General features: G+C 47.6%; 1 protein-coding gene across 5 annotated transcripts in view; it reads left to right on the top strand.

The window, feature by feature from the left end:
- Window positions 1-21,824, top strand: part of SPIDR (scaffold protein involved in DNA repair) — a 2,139,604-nt gene that overhangs the window by 722,935 nt on the left and 1,394,845 nt on the right. For all 5 annotated transcript variants that reach the window (XM_085605664.1, XM_085605663.1, XM_085605662.1 and 2 more), the window contains one exon: window positions 15,187-15,287. In XM_085605664.1, the coding sequence (XP_085461790.1) occupies window positions 15,187-15,287 (101 nt within the window). The remainder of the gene's footprint in view (window positions 1-15,186; window positions 15,288-21,824) is intronic.

Here is a 21,824-nt window from a genome sequence, read left to right as displayed (position 1 = left end):
GTACCTCAGCATATCAACCTGCACTTGTCATATGCTGTTTTTAAGCATAGACAGGCAGAGGTTTTATTTAGTGGCATGGAGTGCTGAAAACAGTGATGTCCCAAAACTTCTGTACCAAGTACTTTGGTTTTTTTGCACTTTTATTCAGGCTCTTGTCCTGTAACTAAAGCGTTAAGTTCCTCTCAGAAGTCGTTTTGGTAGGTTTTCATGGATCCTTCTTTAACAACAGGTGAAAAAACTAAAACATGATATTGTAGAAGGAACACAAAACCTTTGTTTGGATCAAAATCCCTCACCACCTCTTCCCTCAACAATCACTGAATCTTTCTAGAGTAATATATCAGGTGGCTTACACGCTAACTCATTCTAACAGCGCCAACCATCCCCAACGAGAGAATCCCAACTGAACATACACCCACATTCAGGAACCCCCACTGTGGAGTAAATGGACTTTCAAATGCAGTAATTAGGTCGCCAGTGAAAATTACTATGTGCAGTGAATGTTCTCTTGTTGCCTGCTCCTTTTGGTCCCCTCAGTTTCTAGTTCTGTACAGTGCCTAGTGAGGGAGTTCTAACCGACCACTTGGGCAGAGCCTGACTGCACGATATGCTTGGCCGTGTGTATCAAGGGCTGTGCCTGATGCCTATCTGTTCTAGAAAGTTCTGGAGCGTGAATCGATCATTCAGGAGAGCATGAATCCTCTAAGGACTGTACATCAGGCCACTCTCCAAGCACCAAGCGTTTTTACTCTGGCTTCAAACCTCTGGAAAACAACCATGGGTAAGTCATGAGTGAGTTTTTTTCTCATTCTCAGAGCACCCAACTTTGGGCAGTGAGAAAAAGGGAGGATTTTTCTTCGGTTTAGACTGAGCCAACGGAAGCCGCAGGGAGTGTGTGAAAGAGTAGTCCACAAAGTAAGTAACAAGTGAAGGAAAACAGAGATCTTGTTACTCCCATCATCCCACATTCAGTCTCTATCTGGGTGACTTGGACTTGTATGAGCGAGTGTGTTCCCTTATTGATGTTCTGTGCTGTGTAGCTGTATGCAGGGTTTAAAAAGCTTTGGTGGGTCTAATAGGGATAAAAATATTCCCATCTTTCCGCCTTGAAAGTGCATTTTGACCCCAAAATGGTAAATGTGCTTGTTGCCCCCACATGCTTTTCACAGCCACGCTTGGATGTGAATTCATATATGTATTTATTAAGATGGTTAGTAAAGGCCTACATGTAGTCATTTAGTTACTTCAGAGCTCTAAGAATGGCACAGGAGAAACTTGTAAGAACAGAAGAAGGGAACTTGAGTCCAGTGTGGAGTCCGCTGAGTCCATGTGTAGTTTGAAGGCAAGGCTGAATAGTTCAGTTTAGTTTGGTTCAAACCTCAGATTAGGATTGATGGAGTTCCATGTGTATTTCCTATTTTCCTATTTAAGTATACCATAGGGTGTGCAATATTGGGTTCTTCTTAGGATCGATGGAGAAATGTACTCTGCTCAGTGGCAGCTCTTGTTCCTCCCGAGTGTACTGAGGGGTTACCCAAATGTGACTCATCATATTTATGGCTGTGCTTCAATCACCCTACCTTGTTAATGTGTTTTTGATTGTTACTTGTGCAGCATTCCAATGCCACTCTGGGAGGCTCTAAAAGTATTTAGTTAAATAAAGGCAATACTTTGCAGTCCTTTTTCTCTCCTTCTGTATGTCCTTAGTATTACCCTTTACATGTCATAGCACACTGCCATGGTTGATCTCTTGAGGAAAAACAATATTATTGCTTTTAACAGCCTCAACTCTTAGTTGCTGTCAGGTGCCCTCATCCTAAGATCGTTCATAAGTATTCCACCCTTTAAAACCTGTAGTGTCACCAAGATAGCTGATTAGTTAACATAGCATTGCAAGTATTTGCTTTCTCAAATCCTCATTCCAGCCTTCAAAGTGTGTTAGAACTTAACAAGTTATTTGTACAGAAGACTGAAGCTGTCGACCAACTTGAAATGCTAGAAAGCGACATTGGAGCACCCTCGGCGCAGCACCCATTTATCTCACTGGCAACAGTCTCACATTTCATCCCATGCCTAAGGATAAGATTAGAATATTTCCCCAGAGACTTTGATCCTACTGTGTACCCTAAAACAATGTGCCTTCCATTTTTGCTGAGGATTTTGAAGTATTTCTCGCGAGACCTTTACGGTTCATTACTACGCATACATCTCCTCCAGCTATGTCTACAAAATATGTAATGACTCTTGCATTCCTCAAAGACCATTTGCCTTTATTCAGCAGTCTTAATTTGCTGCATGGCTGTAGCCGAACTTACTTAAGCTGGTAGTGTTATTCAAGATGTATCAATTCATTTCTGGGAATTTTCTCCACTGGTAAACTGATTTGTTTTCTCAGTGGATGAATGTCTCTACGTGGGCATTTGTGATACTTTAAAGTCACAGTTTTGAATTCTGATGGATCCACTCCGAATTGTGTGCTTTTGGTACCAATAAAATGAGCCATGGCGAGCTTGCTATCAACAAACATCTGCCTTTAGTGCCAAAAAACGACTTAAACTGTTTTATAAAACACACTCTTACACACTACAGTTTTATTGTTCACACATAGCGGCTGTGATGGCTGTCCTGGTAAACATCTGGGGCGATATCCTTTCCATTTTATCCTCGCAGTGTTTACCCTCCTGAATCGGGGCATTCACTGTCCAGAGGCTCCTCTCTCAATGGATTCAGGGTACTTCTGTTTGAAAAGACGATTAACATAGGCCCACTGTTTACCTGCCGCCAGTGCAGTAAACATTGATGCCCGTGCAGCGTCCCTTGTCACCGCTGCTTTTCAACATATAGCATCCATGCTGCTCCTTATGGGAATGCTGAGACCACCCAGTTTTTTCATTTCTCTGAGAATGAGGGAGGTGAATGACGCTCATGGCTGCCTGTGTATGTCTGCACCTTTGCAGCAGTAGGGTGTTTTGCCCAGAGGCCTGTGCTTGTTGGATGTGTGGACGGAGAGGGACGGCCTGAAGCCTCAGAGGACTGGAGCCTTCGCACTTTCAGTAAGTGTTGAAGGCCGAAACTCCCTCCTCGCCCTTTAATGTGATTCAGACCTCCGGTGCCCTTGCCATGTCTGTGAAACAGATGGTTGTCCACCCAGATTGCAGCCCGACCATGAAATGCCATCTTGTGGATTTATTTTTGTGATTTATTTGATTTTTAATTTCTTTCAAGCGCGGTGTGCCCTAGAGCATGTTAACATGTGTTAAGTGTGCTTGAAAGGAAGCCTGCTTTTGCAGAATATGCACAATTCCAATTTTTTGCGACCCTTTTTTGAGAACTTAAATCTTTATTATTTGTGGGGATCACGAAATTAGAAACACAGCATGCGCGTTACACGTCATTTTAGGAACGGTTGCAAACTGCGAGGGGTTCCATTACCCCATGTCCTTGTGGCCATAACCAGGAGTTATATAAAAGGCTGTGCCTCTTAGCGCCGAGGGGATGACAGGGTTAATAGAGCTCTGTTTGGTTTTCACATAATCATTTGTAGAGTGTCTGGCCACTCTGAGATGTGGGCAGATTCAACGACCTTCCTCTTATCACAGCAGCGTAAATACAGAATGTCCTGATGTTGCCCAGAAAGACAGAGTGGGGGAAAAAACGTGGCAGCCTTCGTCATCGAAGGTCACTCGTAGTACTGGAAACCTATTCGTGGCGTGAAGGGTCAGGGCGAGAAATGTTTGCACAGATGAAGCGGAGAGCTTATAATTTCAGTCCTGCACAAGGCTGGAGCAGCAAAAGGGCAGCGCACCTGACCTGGCGCGTGCAGATCAGAACGAGCGGGAAAGCTCCAAGGTCGGAGCGTCTCCGACGCAGCAGATATCCGAGGCGAGCAGCGCGCGTCCTCTGGAAGCACACAGTTCTCGTTGCAGACCCCGCCCGATGCGTGCTTTATCAGTTTAACTCGTAGTTGCGCGAACTTTGCATTATCACGCCAATTTTACAAACTGAAACACAGGGTTTCAGCCACACAACACGCCACAAAACGAAAAACGTAGGATTTGGTTGCTTCTACGCTAGCTTCCGTCAGCACGTTTTGAAAGTCTGCCTAAACACCACCCAGTCCCACAACGTCAATGTCGGTGAGAGATTTTCCACCACTTGCTGATCTTTGCAGTTGGTGTTTTTGCACACTGGAGAAGGCCCTCTGAGTCAAGAACATCCCAACACCAACTCGGTAAAACCACACTCCTAAGCAGAGCTTACTTTCTAAATATATATATAAGTGCAGGGGCCAAACGTTTTTCAGAGAGGCCTGCCTCCTGTGCTGTGCATTGTTGCTAAACAAGGCTGCCCAGTCTTTATTTCACCCAGCCCCCATCTTCCGCCATCATACATACCCTGTCTCTTTATCATGATCATGCAGGGTCCTTTCATCTCTGGTTTCTCCTTTTGTCACTGCTTTTTAAGACATTTCTCTGCCCTTTATCCATCTAGCCTTTTCTGCATTTCCATATCTATCTCCATGTCAAAGTTCTGGACCCCATAAATGTGTCTGGGAGGCCACAACCAACTGCACCAACTGCATAATTTAAGCACATATCACAAGGGTAAGGCCTCTGTCAGAAACAGAAACACACTCAGACAAGGTAACTTAATGCAAAAAAGATTGACAGGGACATATGGGCACTAGGAACCCTCCATAGAAGGATACATAAGCATTGGAAGAGTCTGGGTCTGTCAGACAATAGGTAAATCAGACAGTTAGACGGTGGGATGCTCAATCCCAGGCAGGGAACCCGGTCATGCTTCTCTGCATCCAGGCCACCACGAGGTGTATGAATAACCCAATTTTGAGCTCCTCTCATTGGTTACAGATTCTGGGGAAAAGTATTCTCAACGAAATCTCAACAATACTACACACTCCTTCTGTTGTAGGGGATCTCTGTGTATAGTCATAATCTAGTGAATAGTCCCGCCCATGTGCGTGGACCCCGGAGCAATAAAAAATAATCTCTAAAAGGTGACAAATCATGCAGACCTGCATACACCTTTAAGAGAGAATTTAATTTAAAGACAGATAATGCAGCCTATACCCACAGGCTACACTGTCCAGTACTTCAACTAGAATTCCACCAACATCCACAAACAGCACTGCCTGTCTAGTTTTTCTCCACATAGGAAAAAACCCTGCCTCTACCAGCAAAAGCCTCTGGAATGATAGAGAGGAAGGAGAGGACAGACAAGCCCCATAGGCTGCCATTATGTGGCTTAGAACAGGATACTGTGCCTTTAAGAAAACTTTCCAGATTTCCAGAACTTTCCCCAGTATCCCAGAATGCCCAGCAGGTCCCATTTACTTTCAGTTCTTTTTTCCGGCTCCTGCTAGCAGGACCCTGGAGCATTGAGCTCTCCCCTTTTCAAGGGTTTATTGGAGTTTTTGTCAATTTTTGTCACTTTTTCAAGTGCTTAGTAGCTGGTACTGTCAACATGCCTGGCTTGTTCGACAAGTGCCCGGAATGTGGTAGAAAGAAGGCTAAAACTGATCCACACGAGGTGTGTATAGGTTGCCTTCCCCAGTCCCACGTGCCTGAAGACTGTGATATCTGCCACTCGTTCTCAGCCAGGACCCTGAGGGACAGAATGAAAATCAGGCTTCAAGTTCTGGAGGAGAGAAGGCTGAAGGCACCAGGTGGGTCTGGAGGGGCTGATTTGGCCCATACTGAGGCCTCTGGGGGGCTCCCCAGGGGCAGGAAGACCAATAAGCGCTCCCACTCCCCGTCGACGGCGACGTCGAGGAGGATGACCACCATCTGTTCGCCGTCTCCCCAGGGCTCTGGGGAGAAGCGGCGTCGACGGTCGACGTCGAGGGACCTGAATAGGCCACCGTAGACTACATCGGCATCTTCGGCGACGACGCCGTCTACGGCGCCGTCCAGCAGTCGGCGTCGAGATCGGACCCGGCGTCGGCGCTCGCCGTCGAGGGGAGATCGCCGTTCGCCGTCGATGAAGAGGAGACGGTCGACGTCGCCGTCGAAGAGGAGATCGACGTCGAGACGCTCGAGGTCAAGAAGATCGCCGTCGAGGCGCAGATCGCCGTCGAGGCGCAGATCGCCGTCGAGGCACAGATCGCCGTCGAGGCACAGGTCGCCGTCGAGACGAAGATCGACGTCGAGGCGAAGATCGCCGTCGAGGCGGAGGTCACCGTCGAGGCGCAGGTCGCCGTCGAGGCGAAGGTCGCCGTCGGGGCGAAGATCGACGTCGAGGCGAAGATCGACGTCGAGGAAGAGAGAGTCATCGGGATCGGTGTACTCTGTGGTGTATACGCCTCCTCGGATGCCTACGTCACCGCCTCCTCTCCCACCACCTCCGACTCCGCCTCCACCACCACCGCCGACACCACCGCCGCCACCTCCACCACCTCCACCGCCACCACCGCCTCCACAGCCGCGGACACTGCCTCCGCCGCCCCCACCTCGGTCGTTGCCATGCACTCCAGTGGGGCTGCCGGCGGTTCCCCCGCGGTCAGTTTCCCTTCCGAGGTACCCGACTCCGCCGCAGGGGACTCCGAAGCCACGACGCCCGCGGTCGCCGGGACCGGCTAGACCGGCGGGCAGACCGAAGCTGAAGAGGTCGCGCTCCCGCTCTCTCAGGAGGAGAAGATCACGGAGCCATGGACGGTCATCGTCGGACTCAGTACGACGCCGTAGGAGGCACAGGTCCAGGTCGCACACGCGATCCTCGACCAGAGACTTTTCCCCGACGCTGTCTGACTCGCCGGGGACTAGGGTGTCTCCGGTGGACGATTTGGTCTCTTTCCAAGAGGTGCTGTTGAGAGGGGCAGCAAAGTTGGGTATCACGGTGACGGTTCCAACACCCACGACGTCCGTGATATTCGAGACACTTCATAAGAAACATCTGTCTCGCCCTCTACTGCCTCTTGTACCAGGACTGGTGGAACCCGCGTTGGAGCTGTTCCTCACTCCCGCGGTGACGAAGGCCGCCCCCTCCAGGCTCATGAAAAAGTATAGGGCCCCGGAGTCGGACCCTACCTTTTTGAGGGTGGACCCGAAGCCGGATTCGGTCATCGTGACGGCGGCGTGGAAACAACATGCGACCGCCCCTTCATCGACGGTCCCGCCTGACAAAGAAAGCCGCTGGCTGGATTCTGCGGGCAGGAAGGTGTGTGGGACCGCCGCCACCACCATGAAGGCGGCGAGTGCAGGGGCTTTGTTGGGCCGTTACGACCGGGCCCTGTGGGAGTCCCTGCAGCAGTATGCGGACCTGCTGCCCCGGGACAAGAAGGAGGACTTCTTGGAAACAGTGCGCGAAGGCATGCTGGTTTCTAATCAGGTGATCGGCGCAGCGGCGGATGTATCCTTGTTGGCCGCCCACGCCTACTGTCATGGCGTCCACCAGAGGCGGCATTCGTGGCTGCGCCTGACGTCCCTCAAGCCAGAGGCGCAGCAAAGAGTGGCCAACCTGCCCTTCTCGGGGGAAACCCTGTTCAGGAAACATGCGGATGATGAGATGGCCCGCATGAAGGCGGAGGCGGAAACCCTGACGGCCGTCGGGTTGGAGAAGGCCGAGAAGAAGAAGCGCCCGTTCCAGAGGCGGTTCGGGTCTTCGGGCAGAGGGCGTGGGCAGGGTTCGGGACAGCAGCAGCAACAACAGCAGCAGTTCCGCAAGCCCTTCCAGAAGCGCCAGAGGGGTAGAGGAGGCCAGCAGGCTACTACCACTTCCAAGGGCCTGGCCGGGTCTTGGCCCTGAGCGGCTACTTCCCCCTCAACCGTTACCCACTCCAGTGGGGGGAAGCATTCAATTTTTTCCGGCAGAGTGGAGAAAAATTACTCAGGACAAGTGGGTGCTGAATATTGTTTGCAATGGATACAGTCTTCGGTTTATCAGCCCGCCTCCAGCGATTCCGCCGGTCAGCTCTCGATTGCAGCTGAGAGAGCTCCAGGCGGAGGCAGACATCTTGTTGAGAAAAAAGGCGGTAGAAGAGGTACCTCTGTCTCAAAGGGGAAGAGGTCTGTACTCTCGGTTCTTCCTCGTTCGCAAGAAGGACAAGAACGAGTTCAGGCCCATTCTGGATTTGCGACAGGCAAACAAATGGATTCGCAGAGAGAAGTTTGGCATGCTATCGTTGCACCAGATTTACCCTCAGCTGCAACGGGGAGACTGGCTCTGTGCCATAGATCTACAGGATGCGTACTTCCATGTGCCCATAGCACGGAAGCACAGGAAGTTCCTGCGATTCCAAGTCGGCGCCAATCACTATCAATACACAGTACTGCCATTCGGGCTAAAGTCTGCGCCCAGGACCTTCTCGAAGTGCATGGCGGTGGTGGCGGCACACCTGCGGAGGAACAAGGTGTTTGTCTACCCGTATCTGGACGATTGGCTGATCAAGGCTTCATCCTTCTCGGAAGCGCAAGATCACTTCCGATGGACGTGCGCTCTCTTGCACAAGCTGGGGTTACACGTCAACATGTCCAAATCGGTCACGACTCCGGTCCAGTGCATACAGTACCTGGGGGCCTCCATCGATACGCGGTCAGCAAGCGTGTCTCCTTCGGAGGAGAGACGGTTATCACTCCTTCGGAAGGCTCAGGACCTCAGGACTGCTCCATCGACGACAGTGAGGAAGGTGTCTTCTCTACTGGGATCGATGGCCTCCTGTATCTTCCTCACGCCTCACGCACGGCTACTCATGAGACCACTGCAGGAGTGCTTGGAGGATCAGTGGGATCAGAGGACAGGCTCTTGGGACGACAAGATACGACTGTCGCTGCATGCTCTTCAGTCTCTGAAGTGGTGGTGTTCGGCGGAAAACCTCCTCAAGGGGGTTCCCTTCCACAAGGACATTCCCACGACGAGTGTAGTGACGGATGCTTCTCTCCAGGGCTGGGGAGCGCATTCCGGGGACTTGCAGATTCAAGGAAAGTGGTCTCCTTTGGAATCGACGTACCACATCAATTTCCTGGAACTCAGATCTGTCTTCCTGGCACTGAAGGCCTTCCTTCCGTCCTTCCAGACCAACTCGCTGCTGATACAGACGGACAATACAACCACGATGTATTACCTCAACAAGCAGGGGGGGGTCGAGATCGCGCACTCTGTCGCAGGAGGCGCAGGCGATCTGGCGCTGGCCCGAGGACTGACGATTACGGCCACGCATCTGCCAGGGGTGCAGAATGCTCAGGCGGACGCCTTGAGCAGGCTGATTCAGGAAAACCACGAATGGGTCATAAACGACGAAGTACTAGGAGAAGTCTTCGCAAGGTGGGGGACTCCAGACGTAGATCTGTTCGCCACCGCCGAAAACAGCAAATGCCGAGACTTCGCATCCAGGTACTACCAGCGGGGGACGCTGGGGAATGCGCTATGACCTCTCGTCTTTGAGTTTGGCGGCATGGCTCCTGAAATAGTGCAATATGGCCATCTGAATCTACCAGACGATTGTATGGACATACTGAAGGAGTCTAAACGACCTTCCACTAGGACATCCTATGCTTACAAGTGGAAGAGGTTCTGTATCTGGTTTAAGTCCAAGAACTTTGATCCGAGAACATGTAAGGAAGATGTCATCCTTCCATACCTTTTACATCTGGCGCAGTCTGGCCTTAATTTCCATTCCATTAAGGTTCATCTGGCTGCTTTGACTGCTTACAGGAAATGCCCTTCACAGACTTCCTTCTTTCAGATCCCTGTGGTCAAGGATTTTTTGGAAGGCTTGAAGAAAGTGTTTCCTCCCGTCAGACTTCCCTCGCCTTCCTGGGACTTGAATGTGGTGCTGTCCAGACTGATGAAGGAGCCTTTTGAACCCATTCACAAGGCTTCATTGCAGCACCTATCCTGGAAGGCGGCGTTCCTAGTGGCCATTACATCGGCCCGCAGGGTGAGTGAACTTCAGGCATTATGTTGTCAAGAACCTTATACTGTATTTCATGCTGCTAAGGTTGTGATGCGTACTCACCCTAAATTTCTTCCTAAGGTTATCTCTGATTTTCATGTCAACCAGACCATAACTTTACCTACGTTCTTTCAGAATCCCTCTTCGCCAGCGGAAATGTCTCTCCATTCCCTGGATGTTCGGAGGGTGTTGAAATTTTATCTGGATAAGACCAAGGATATTCGTAGGTCTGACCAATTGTTTGTGAATTATGGATCAGTCAGGACTGGTCTTGCGACCTCTAAGCAGTCCATTTCTAGGTGGATTGTGTCCTGCATACAATTGTGTTATCAAAAGGCTAATAAGACCTTAGGGGTAAACCTAAGGCTCATTCCACCAGGGGCAGGGCTGCCACGACGGCTTTGCTGCGTAATGTTCCTATTGCGGAAATCTGCAAGGCGGCCACTTGGAAGTCGGTCCATACCTTTGCTGCGCATTACTGTCTGGACTCGGATGCCAGGGCAGATGCTCAGGTTGGGCAGGCTTCGCTGCGAAATTTGTTCGCACAGTAGTGGGTTTGTCTTGTTTGTTCTCCACCGCTGCTGTTGTGTGGGGATGGGCTTGCCATTCTATTCACTAGATTATGACTATACACAGAGATCCCCTACTACAGAAGGAGTAGTTTCTTTTCTGTAACTCCAGTTCTGTAGTAGGGGTATCTCTGTTATAGTCATAAGCGCCCGCCCTCCTCCCCGGTGGAGAGATATTTATTCATATGAAGAATGCTACAGGTCTGGCGTGCTACGCCTTCAAAAAGAACTGAAAGTAAATGGGACCTGCTGGGCATTCTGGGATACTGGGGAAAGTTCTGGAAATCTGGAAAGTTTTCTTAAAGGCACAGTATCCTGTTCTAAGCCACATAATGGCAGCCTATGGGGCTTGTCTGTCCTCTCCTTCCTCTCTATCATTCCAGAGGCTTTTGCTGGTAGAGGCAGGGTTTTTTCCTATGTGGAGAAAAACTAGACAGGCAGTGCTGTTTGTGGATGTTGGTGGAATTCTAGTTGAAGTACTGGACAGTGTAGCCTGTGGGTATAGGCTGCATTATCTGTCTTTAAATTAAATTCTCTCTTAAAGGTGTATGCAGGTCTGCATGATTTGTCACCTTTTAGAGATTATTTTTTATTGCTCCGGGGTCCACGCACATGGGCGGGACTATTCACTAGATTATGACTATAACAGAGATACCCCTACTACAGAACTGGAGTTACAGAAACGAAACTACTCCTTCTCTCGCCACTATCCCCACAAAGTAAAATATTGGCATGTATGCACAGTGCACTGAGAACACAAGAGGACCAGCTATTTTTGTGAACCCTGTTGCAGAAGGTACAGTTTTTATTGCACAGTAATGTTAAGGAACCAGATGACTGTAACATCCAGGCAACAATCCAGTGACTTGGTCAGACACACAAATCATTATACTAGCACTAGTTGAGGCATAGTCCTAAGGTGGAAGCCCTTCTGGCGACATCCATTGAGAAACCTGTATGTAACAGAAAGGGGGCGTGGAGTTCATTAAAAATTTAATTTGGGCCTTGATTATGAGTGTCTCTGTATTCGTACAACATTTTATCGCACCTGCGAGCTAGCAATACCCCGGGGATCTTTATTGATGCTTTAAATAGCTCCAGTTGCGGGTGTCCCTGTTGAAACGGGGAATAGCGTGTCTTCTGCATTTTGCATGTGCTGCTGTTTACTGGCCATTTTTCACCCAATAAATTTCAGGATTCAACATCTGAAATTTATTTTGGAGAAAATCTGGTTGTCATAGTTTAATAACAGACTTCTAATTCTGACCATTGTACAAACAGAGGTTTTTACAGTGTTGGAATTTGTCAACAAACTCGTAATTGAAGCCTTAGAATACACTGTCTCTTTTGGAAGATACAGACAAGGGTAGCAAGAGAATAGTTTAGTGATAACACTATGAAATTAAGAGAAAGAGAACACATACATTGGTTGTGGTGGAAGTTTAACTCACAATGCCCACTACATAGGTTTTTGGGCAAATTTTGTTACCTGGCAGAAAAAGATGCACATCAACCCCACATATTACATTTTAAAGTTCTCTTGGTTGTGTTGTCTTTGGCCTGGCAAGACCTTGCCATGGCATGGGCACCTTTAAGGAGTACGAATCAGCCATTTCCACCTTTCTTGGTTTGCCTGATCAATCCTCATTATAAAGTCACCCACTGTAATATGCCTTTTAGGAGGTCCTTCAGATGTTTCCCGCTGCTCTCTTTATTATGCCTCAGTGATATCTTAATTTGGTCATAACCTTTTTGATGTGTGGTCCCTTTCAGCCTCCCCACAACTGTACTCTCAGGCTCCTGACCTTGAAAACAGTATTTCTCATTGACAACACTTCTGCGTATCACGTCTCTGAGCTGCAGGCCTGGCCAGTTCAAGTTCTGTATACTTCCTTTTTATTTCCTGACAAGCCCATATTTGCCTCCTATGCATCTTTTCTTCCATAAATGGTTTCACCGTTCCACACTGGGCAATGCATCAGGCTCCCCTGGATTATTTTCTCCTCCACATACATTTAAAGAGAAGGAGAGACTACACCAGTTGGGCCCTCAGCATGATCTTCTTTTCTGTATCAGTAGGACTAAAGAAAATTGTGTTGCCAATCAGCTCTTTGTTGGATGCGCCAATACGAGGAAAGGAAAGGGGGTCCAGGGGTGGACCATATCACAGTGCATTATCCTCTGCATCAAATGTGGGCGTCTGTCCATACTTAAGTCCATAGGGAGAGACATTTTGTCAACTTAGTCCTGCAGGACTTCCTGGCGTAAGCACACTCCTCTGACCCACCCTGTGGATGGAGCCTTGATTTGTTAACTATTCTAAAAGTGAGGAAACTGTGGTTAGAAGTATCCTTCTAAAGTCAGGTACTTCACTTTGGTAATGCTCTTTCTGGTAGATTTCGAACTCTAGATTCCTTACTACCCACCCCTGGAGTGGACTTTTGGATGCAATAAGGTTCACTGTTGCACACTGCCTGTACAAATGGAATCTTGTTAGCCATGCTCCACATTTTTGGGCATGAAAGCATTAGCAGGCAACTGACGTCAGCTTACAGGGTGGCACCAATATGCAGCTCCATGTCTTCTTGCTCAGCGGATGGATAGAGTTGCGATGGAGACTGTTGACACCACCTACCAGCAAGCAGGATCTATTGCACGAGATTCTGGATTCAGTATGGCACCTGAGGAGATTCACAAGTTGAGGAACCTGCACTTAAATATAGCATTCTTGAGCCAGAAAGCGCATTACTAAATGTAAGCAGCTTATTTGTTTGATCAGCATTTGAACTATTTTTTGAGAAAATACAGAATTTGCACTTGTGATCCCCTGCTGAGGAGTTCATGTGTTTTCACAGCACAACATGTGGGTTGAGTGCAGCTGGCACGGGAATGTCCCCTGAATGGCTCTGAGGAGTGTACCTTGTATTTCTCATAAAGCAAGTCTTTGGATATTCGTGATTGTTAGTCTCCGCTCACAGAGCAGTCGTGTGTATGCTGATGGCACATAGTGAAGCGGATTGTGACCCAGAGCTACGCTCTGTGACCTGGATAGGCACACCAAATGCAACCCTGCCTTGTTTGCTCCCATTAGTACCATCACCTGGGGATCCTGAAGTACGGATTCCATGGGGCTCTATTATCCCACAAACTCCCGTTTCTGAAGAGCCTCACATTTGAGCTGACTTCCAGGAAGTGTTTACTTTGAGTCAGTAGTTTTCGGTGCTCAGCACCAGCACTTGATCATCAACACCGGTGCTTTTCATGAGCACCAGTTAAGAACACATTAATTTACTGGGAGATTAAGTAATTTGTGCGTATGTCGAGACTCGAACCTGGTTCCCCAGCGCCGAAGTCTGCAGTTCTGGCCATTACGCCACATCCTCTCCTCACTTTCATGGTTAGTTGTTGGTTCTGTTTTAGGCAGCGCTAACAGGAGAAATGGGCTGGTGCCAGCAGCCTGCTGACGAGAGCCCCAGCACTTTTTTTTTTTTTTTTTAAATTAACCAGTGCTTCTGGTGGTCTCTCCTCTTTGTTTAGGGTGCATAGTAATTGCACCTGTGACAGCTGCTGAACCTGACCACAAGGTCTCATGGTAACAGTGTGGCCTCTCGGCAAGACCTGCGCGATGTGCACATGCTAAGACCTTTGCATTCACAATGGTGATGCGCCCCTGAACTGAGGCACATAGCAGCAGTTATGTAAAAGCTCCAAGGGATTCGGGCACATGTTTGATTCTTAAAGACTCTGATTCCAACCCTCACTAGTCTGATATTCACCATTAGGAGCATGCCTACACCTTGAGTATATGCCCAGAACGCCGTGTTACTGCAAGCCTACAGTGAAACATTGCATGCTATTTCCCCCTACATATGAAGGTAGCAGCTAGCACTACTATATTCCTTAAGCTGGTGTGTGTAAAAAGTTTTTTAAAAAAAAGTTCAACTAAGAAAAAGCACTGACTAGACATTCATGTATTTGGTGTAATTCCAGGATTCACTTAGCTCTAAGTCTCTAGCTCTCATCCATTTCCATAAAAAGCCTTGGGAGGCTCGGCCTCGCCGGGGCTCAAGTGCTGAAGGAGTGTATTTTGGTGTCCAGCTTTGGGTACAGTAGTAGAAAGGCTCCTGGACTGCCTCTACAAAGGGATCCAGTCAATACAACTGAGGCCCAGTAGCCTCTGTTTACCATGAGGTCCTCAAATCGCTTCCCTCAAGTGCCGTGAAATGTTCTGTACTGCCTTTTGAGCTGTTGGACTGAGGAAAAGTTTGTTGATTTCGACAGCTACCGAAGTTCCTAGAATTGTACATTGAAACTTTGAAATGTAAGAATTGTGTGGATGTGCGGCAGAGTAACTGGACGACTCAGTACATTTTGAAAGTGGTTGTTGCATTTCCTGCATCCAAGAGGGAGCGTGCACCAGAGGCTCACTGCTGCTTTGTGGACGTAGGGAGTGCAGTAAAGGGGAACAAAGAATGTGTATGTATTAATGCACTTACTGGAATTTACAGCATTATCCTAGCTAGGAAGTCACAGAGCGCTGTACATAGCAGTGGCGCTGGGGAACGAACGGGTATTCAAATGTGTGCTTCTAATGGCCAGCTCTAATGGCCAGGAGAGTACATGATCCTGCAGACTCTCGTGGCTGCCATTTGATTAAACAGAATCCTCCATCTTGGCCTCATTCTTGTTTTCTCTTCATCCCTGCAGGGGAGGACTAGCAGAGCGGTTAAACCGACTGCAGAACAGAGAGAGGTCTGCTATCAGCTTTTGGAGGCACCAGGGTGTTGCTGATCACAAAACTCCATCGGGTAAGACCCAGAACCTAAATGCAGCCACGGTACATCTTCAGTGCCCAATGTATATCACAGTTGTGGACATAACTTTGTGTTATAAAGAGGGATTGTACATAGATAGGTCTAGTAGATAAAGGTTAAGGATTTATTCTTCACGATTACTTCTTCAGTTACAGATCATAGGAAGATGGTAAGATCCATAATATGCCCCACCAGGAGCAGCCTCCTTGCTGCTCAGACCATCCACTCCAACTGATTCTCTCTCAAGCACAAACACTCTGAACATTCCAATGACATCACCATTGGCTGAGCAGCAAGGCAGAGAACAACAATAGGGAGGATGCATTAACCAACAAGTAGATTATAACACTTTGCCACCATGAGAGGTCTCCAAGCGTGAAGCAAAATTTCCAACACAGATTTAGCCATAAGGTACAAAGGGTTAATTAAATGCAATCAATGGTTACTGTTGCAAACAATGCAGGTACACTAGCTGTCCCTCTCGACTGAGTAAATTCCTTATTGTTTGGTACACAGTGGGATTATTCTGCACTTTTGAATATATTCTGGATGTAAAGATGTACACCTTAACTGGGCGTTGGTGATAATCTTCCAGTGTGGGAATTAGGGGGTTTCTAAACCGTATATCCCGCTAAGAGGGTGCCCAGATTAATTGCAAAATGCGTCAGTTCCACCATGCTAACCAGAAATGTAAAATCTGATGGATTGTCTTTTATCAACGTTAACATTATTGGCATAGAGAGAAGTGCAGCTAAAAATTGTTGTAAAATATTTTGATGCTTTTTAATAGCAGAAGATCACCAGACATTTAAATTAACTAGTTTCAAAATGTTGAAAAATGCCAAACATTAACCCCAGTACAGAGATTTTGGCCTAAATCCATCTTTGTTTGCTCCCCATGCCATTCTGGTTTAAACCCATCCATATGCAAATCAGTCTTGACCCTGCCCCCCATGGGAACAGTCCAGCCCAAACTGCCCGGCCATGTCTTCCCTGGACCGGAAACAAGCATCCTGGGACCAGTTTTGGGGGTTCACCCCTCATCAGCCAAGCTAGCTTGACTCCAGTGGCATGGAGAGCACGGGACCCATATCTAGGCGTGCCCAACCCACTCGGGTGACAAATGCAAAAAGAACAATTGATGTACAGAATGTTGAACAATGTCAAACATTCACCCCAGTTCAGAGATCTGGGCCTAACTTCAAATGGTGTCTTAATGTACCATCCATCCTTTATAACACTTCCCTCTCTCGTGGCCTATGTACGGAATGGGCTCATATGTTTTCTTGTTACTCCATTATGTCTCTGACAACGTGCAGAGATGGTTCACTTACAAATCTATTATACATCATCACAAAATGCCCGCTCACAGTTAACACTGACAACACAGACGAGCAGTGTGCCTGTTCTAGTCTTGGTTTCCATGAAAAGACTGTAGCAATGTTTGTACATTTTAATGTATGTGGTTGGAATCTCAAGGCAAAACAAAAGGTTACTTCCAAGTGAATTCCTCTGTAAAAATCTCATGTGAGTGGATAGCCTGTGAATGAATGTTGCCCTGTTACCACAGTTGGAGAGAAACGCTAATATGTTAGAATTAAAAATTCGTATTTAAGCTTCGCGAGGCCTGTGGGGAAAAAAAGATGAAAAACCCCGTAGTGGTGAGCAGCAGGTGAAGAAGGGAACTTTCAATATCTTAGATATATGTAGTTTTTGGTAGTAGCTCTAGTAGTTCGAACAGAATGTCTTTACGTGGTAACAAAAGCAGTTTATATGAGATGTGTAAACCAAATGTATAACAATTATGCGTGGATGGTTGGTACTTTGGTGTGGAAAAAAGGATAAAAAAAGGCAAAATGAATATCATCATCATAAAAACTTTATTTCGGCTCAAAATGGCCATAAAAGCACAGTTAAAAAACAATGGTATAAAAAAGGTAAAATCCAATTGCATGGAAAATATAAAGGGAGTCACATCCACACAGTGTAGCAGCATTTGTGGGCATCAACCAACTTTTAACAAGCATTTGCAATGCAATAGGTCTCACATTGGTGAAAGTTAGAGCTACTGGCGATGTAAATGGCAATGTTTCTTACTTTTGTTTTTTCTGCCGTGGAGTGGTTGTGGGTATGCATGAGCTGTTTGATGTTTACAATCAGCAGGTTTGAAAACATGTAAACAAAAAGCAAGCTAATAAAGCGGATGGATCAGGAGGCAGAAAGTGAAACCAAAAAACCTGGATTAATCACAGTTTCGGAACTTAAGTGAATTGTGTGATACCGTGCCCTTCTCAGTTAATTTAAAGTGTCGCTGCTGGAGGAGCAGTATGGAGGATATATGACATCCCAGCAGGGAGGCTTTATGACCTCACGATACATGCCACTATGACGGCACAGGAGCCTTATTACAACACAGCGAGTCTTTATGACATCAGAACACATGGTATATTGACAGCTTGGGAGAGGACTTCAAAGCTGGATCTTTATGACATCAATGCAGGGATGCTTAATCAGAGAGAAGCTTTGTGATATCACAGCAGCTGGCAGCGTGACTTTATAGCATGGACTATTGATAGGCAGTATGACGTCACTGGGCGGGCTCACAAGGCGTTCTGTGACATCATAGCAGGAGGAATCCATTTCACCACAAAGACGGGCATCCGCGGCAACACCACAGCAAGAAGAATCCATGGCACCAGAAAGGCGGCCCTTCGTGACATCATCACAGCAGCACGGGTGACACTGATTAAAAGACACGCTGCACCTGTTCTTGCTTCAGAGCAATTATGATGTCACGCTGATGTTCCATCACGTAGAGGCCAGCTTCAGATAATGCCTCAAGGAAATGAGCCTTCACAGCACCCGTAGGTTGTCTTCTTGTATACCTCGCGCAACTGATTGTGGGGAGCATGAAAACGACACACTGCTGCAGCTTATGAGAATGACATCACAATGGAGTGCATTGTCCTATTACTTCACGAGCATGACATCACAAAGAGGTCCGCTGTATGATTTAATCAGCGCATGCTTTCTCAGCTTCACCTCACAATGCGCTCCATTGTGAACATCACATCATAAGCGCGTGCCATGACATCATAATGGGGGTTCACTGTAAGGCCGTGTATTGTGAGTAGCAACTAGCAACAGAGACAGTCTTGGCGCGGTGACTTCAGGAGAGAGACTGCAAGTTAACAGTTTCTCTAGGGACTATCCTTGACTATTACAAAGTTAAACTTGTTCTAACAAAGGTTTTCACCGCGACACGTTTACCGCACACAGCACACCCCAGTGACAGCAAGACAACCACGGGACAAGTGTCACAAGTGAAAGAGACAGGCTCACAGCAGTGACAAGTGCACCTCGCAGGTTAGCAACAGGAACAGACTGAAGTAGCGACTACATCCGTGAGATGATGGAAGTGACAGACGCGCTGTAGTGATTGCTACTGATTGTGACAGATTTAAACACCGCTCTAGTGCGGGACTCCCAGAGTGACAGTTTTACTGGACATACTAACTTCAGTGACTGCGGGCAGACAGTGAGCAGTTAATACACGTGAGAAAGAGTGACAGCAAAGAGTCGTACTATACTAATTACTCTCGAGAGCTGTCAGGTGCACCTTTGCTGGCAGCGGGGCTTTCAGAGCGACTTACACTTACACACTGCACCTCAGTGACAGCAGGGCGACTTGACGACTTGGAACAGGGAGTGAACCTGAAAGTGACGGACACACACCTACCGCGTTGGACGCTGAGTGACAGCAGTGACTGAAGTGTGAGCACTCCCTGTTGACAGCTCTCGCAGAGTTGCTTAGTGCTCGTCCGGTGAAGTCAGTGACGGGCTGTGTTGCTCTCCGGGACAGCAGTGATAGCCTTTCCCAGGGCTCCCCTGATGAGCGCACTGACAAGTTTAGCGAGCGCTCCTGCGGAGACAGCAGTGGCACACTCAGAGAATGCTCCTCCAGTGACAGCTGTCAGTGAGTGACTCACACTCTGGGTGCCTCTACGGTGAAAGTAGCAACAGCCTAGTAGTAACTCCTCCAGTGACAGCACCGACAATCTCAGTGCTCGCTCCTCCAGCGACAATAGTGACAGACTCGGTGAATGCTCCACACACTTCTCGTGACACACGGCTAGCGACCTAATCACACCATCACAAGAAACAAAGCACGAAGAAAGCAAACGAGGGCAGAAATTGAAACTAGTAGTGCGTGTGCACCACAGAGGAGCAGGGGCGAGGGAGCCTGTTGTCTGTGCCGCGCTGATGCACCTAATAGACACCGGTGGGAATGGGCGGAGCAAAGGCTGAACATGCGCCCGCCTTTGCCCAATTGCGTGCTATATTTTTTTTTTAAAAGCATGCTAAAGCCAATTGCAGCCTGCGAAAGCAAAACCACACGCACGAGCGTGTGGTCAGCTTTCTGAAGCCCGTACAAGATGTCTCGCACTGCGCGAGCAGTGCTACGCACGGCAACGCTAGGCGCGAGACCTAAAAACAGGACATAAAGTGCTTATGAGAAGTGCAGTAGATGACTAAACTTATGTGTGCATTTACTCTGCCAACATATTTATCTCCAATTGTCAGGGTGATTACAATAAAATAGAGTAAGAGCCATATACAATAAAGATTCAGTTCTAGGTACATTCTTGTTCAAGTAATAAAATCAACATTTTTATCAACAATTCATTGTTTCTTTAAAAAAAAGATAATCATGTACACTTATGTATCCTATTTACTAGTTCTTTAGAATGGCACTGCGTGTATGCCACATGGAGAATAAATAACGTGAGATTGGAAAAACAATGGGGATGCGTGTGTCAAATTTTAAAATCCTATACATTTCACGACAGTGAATGGACCCCATGTTTCTACAAAGCTGGATTAGCCATCTTGATCTTGCCTACTTATACCCCTGACAGAAAAATATCACATGGAGGTCGGTCTCTTCTACTTTGGGGCATACTAGGCAGTCTGCATTTGTGTGTCCCTCCCACTTTTTTGTAAATGAGCATAATGGTAGGACTCCATGCCTGAATTGCAGATAGAGCTTTTTTGCCAGAAGCGGCTGTATATCATCTAGCACTGGTTCTAAAACATATATAGTTTTTATGTCTAGAAACTCGTCCGTCAGTCTCCCTAGCGAGGGTCTCCTCTCCAGCTGGGAAAGTTTATGTTCTCTGAAACTCTCTGCCAGAACTTTTCTAGAGTTTATTTATGAGGTGTCTTCAGCGTTATGCCAGAGGCTACCACTGCCCAAATCCACACATGTTTTCTTAATGTACGATAACCAGGGCACCTTCCCTGCACCTCATAGCCCCATGACATCAGTCAGTTCTTTTCTATAGGAGACCAATTCAGGGGTAGACCTCAAGTGCCGCCAGTACAATGTGGGCCTAAGTGCAGCTTCTTCCTCAATGGGTCTAATCCCTAGGTCCATACGTAAAGGTGTTAGAGGTGTGCTAGGTGGTAACCCCATGAGTTGCCTGGCAAATGAATTCTCATTGCGGGCTATCTGGCCAGATGGACAGTGCCCCCACAGTTCTGCTCCATAGAGTGCAGCCGTCCTGGCCTGGGCCTTGTAAATTTCCACAGCCGGACTCACCAGTTTATCATAGCAGGACCTATATAGTTTTAAGATGCCACCCGTTGTCTGAGATAATTTTAGACCTATTTTACTGATTTGCGCTCCCCAGTCCATTCTTTCTGTCAATGTTATTCCCAGATAGTCAAAAATGGGCACCCTCTCTAGAGGACTATCGTCCAGACAGGGGTTTAGACAGGTGGAATTGCCTAAATTGAAAGCCATGTACTTTGTTTTTTGCGCATTGATTTCTAGTCCCCGATGTTTGCAGAAAGCGCTGAAGTTATTTATTGTCCTCTGGATTCCCATAGAGGATTTGGCTAACAAAAGTGTGTCATCTGCAAATATGAGGGCAGGTATTAATCGTTTCGCTAGCTTTGGGGCGTCAAGGTGTGTCCCAGCACTCAGTGATTCAATCAAGCCATTAATAAAGAGGCTGAAGAGAGTTGGGGCCAGGACACAGCCCTGCCGGACCCCTCTCTCGACAGGCAGGGGGATGAAAGTTCACCATTTTTGCCAAATCTGATTCGAGCAAAGTTGCCCTTGTGACGACCGTTTATCTGAGGAAAAAGATAATCTGGGACTCCCATGTCTAATAGGGTTGCCCACAGTTTGTCCCTTGGTACTAGGTCGAAGGCTGATTTAAGGTCTACAAAGATGAGATAGAGGCTGCCACCCTCTATACTCACAGTTTTCCTACGAATCATCTGTAGCCTTAAAATCTGGTCGGTTGTTGATATCCTTGTTCAAAACCCGGCTTGGAGGGTAGTAAGAATGTTAAGCTCCTCCATCCAAATATGCAGGCGCCCCAAGAGGACCCGAGCAAAGATTTTTTGACTTACGTCTATTAAGCTAATCGGGCGATAGTTGGTAGGTTAAAGCGGGGAGCCCTTTTTATATATTGGGATTATTTCGGCCCCGGCCCAAGTGGTTGGAATTGTCATGCCCTG

This window comes from Triturus cristatus, chromosome 5_1 (genome assembly GCF_964204655.1).
Source record: "Triturus cristatus chromosome 5_1, aTriCri1.1, whole genome shotgun sequence".
NCBI classification, from domain to species: Eukaryota; Metazoa; Chordata; class Amphibia; order Caudata; family Salamandridae; genus Triturus; species Triturus cristatus.
The sequence above is the reverse complement of the archived record's forward strand: the minus strand, read 5'-3'. Positions and strand labels throughout refer to the sequence as shown.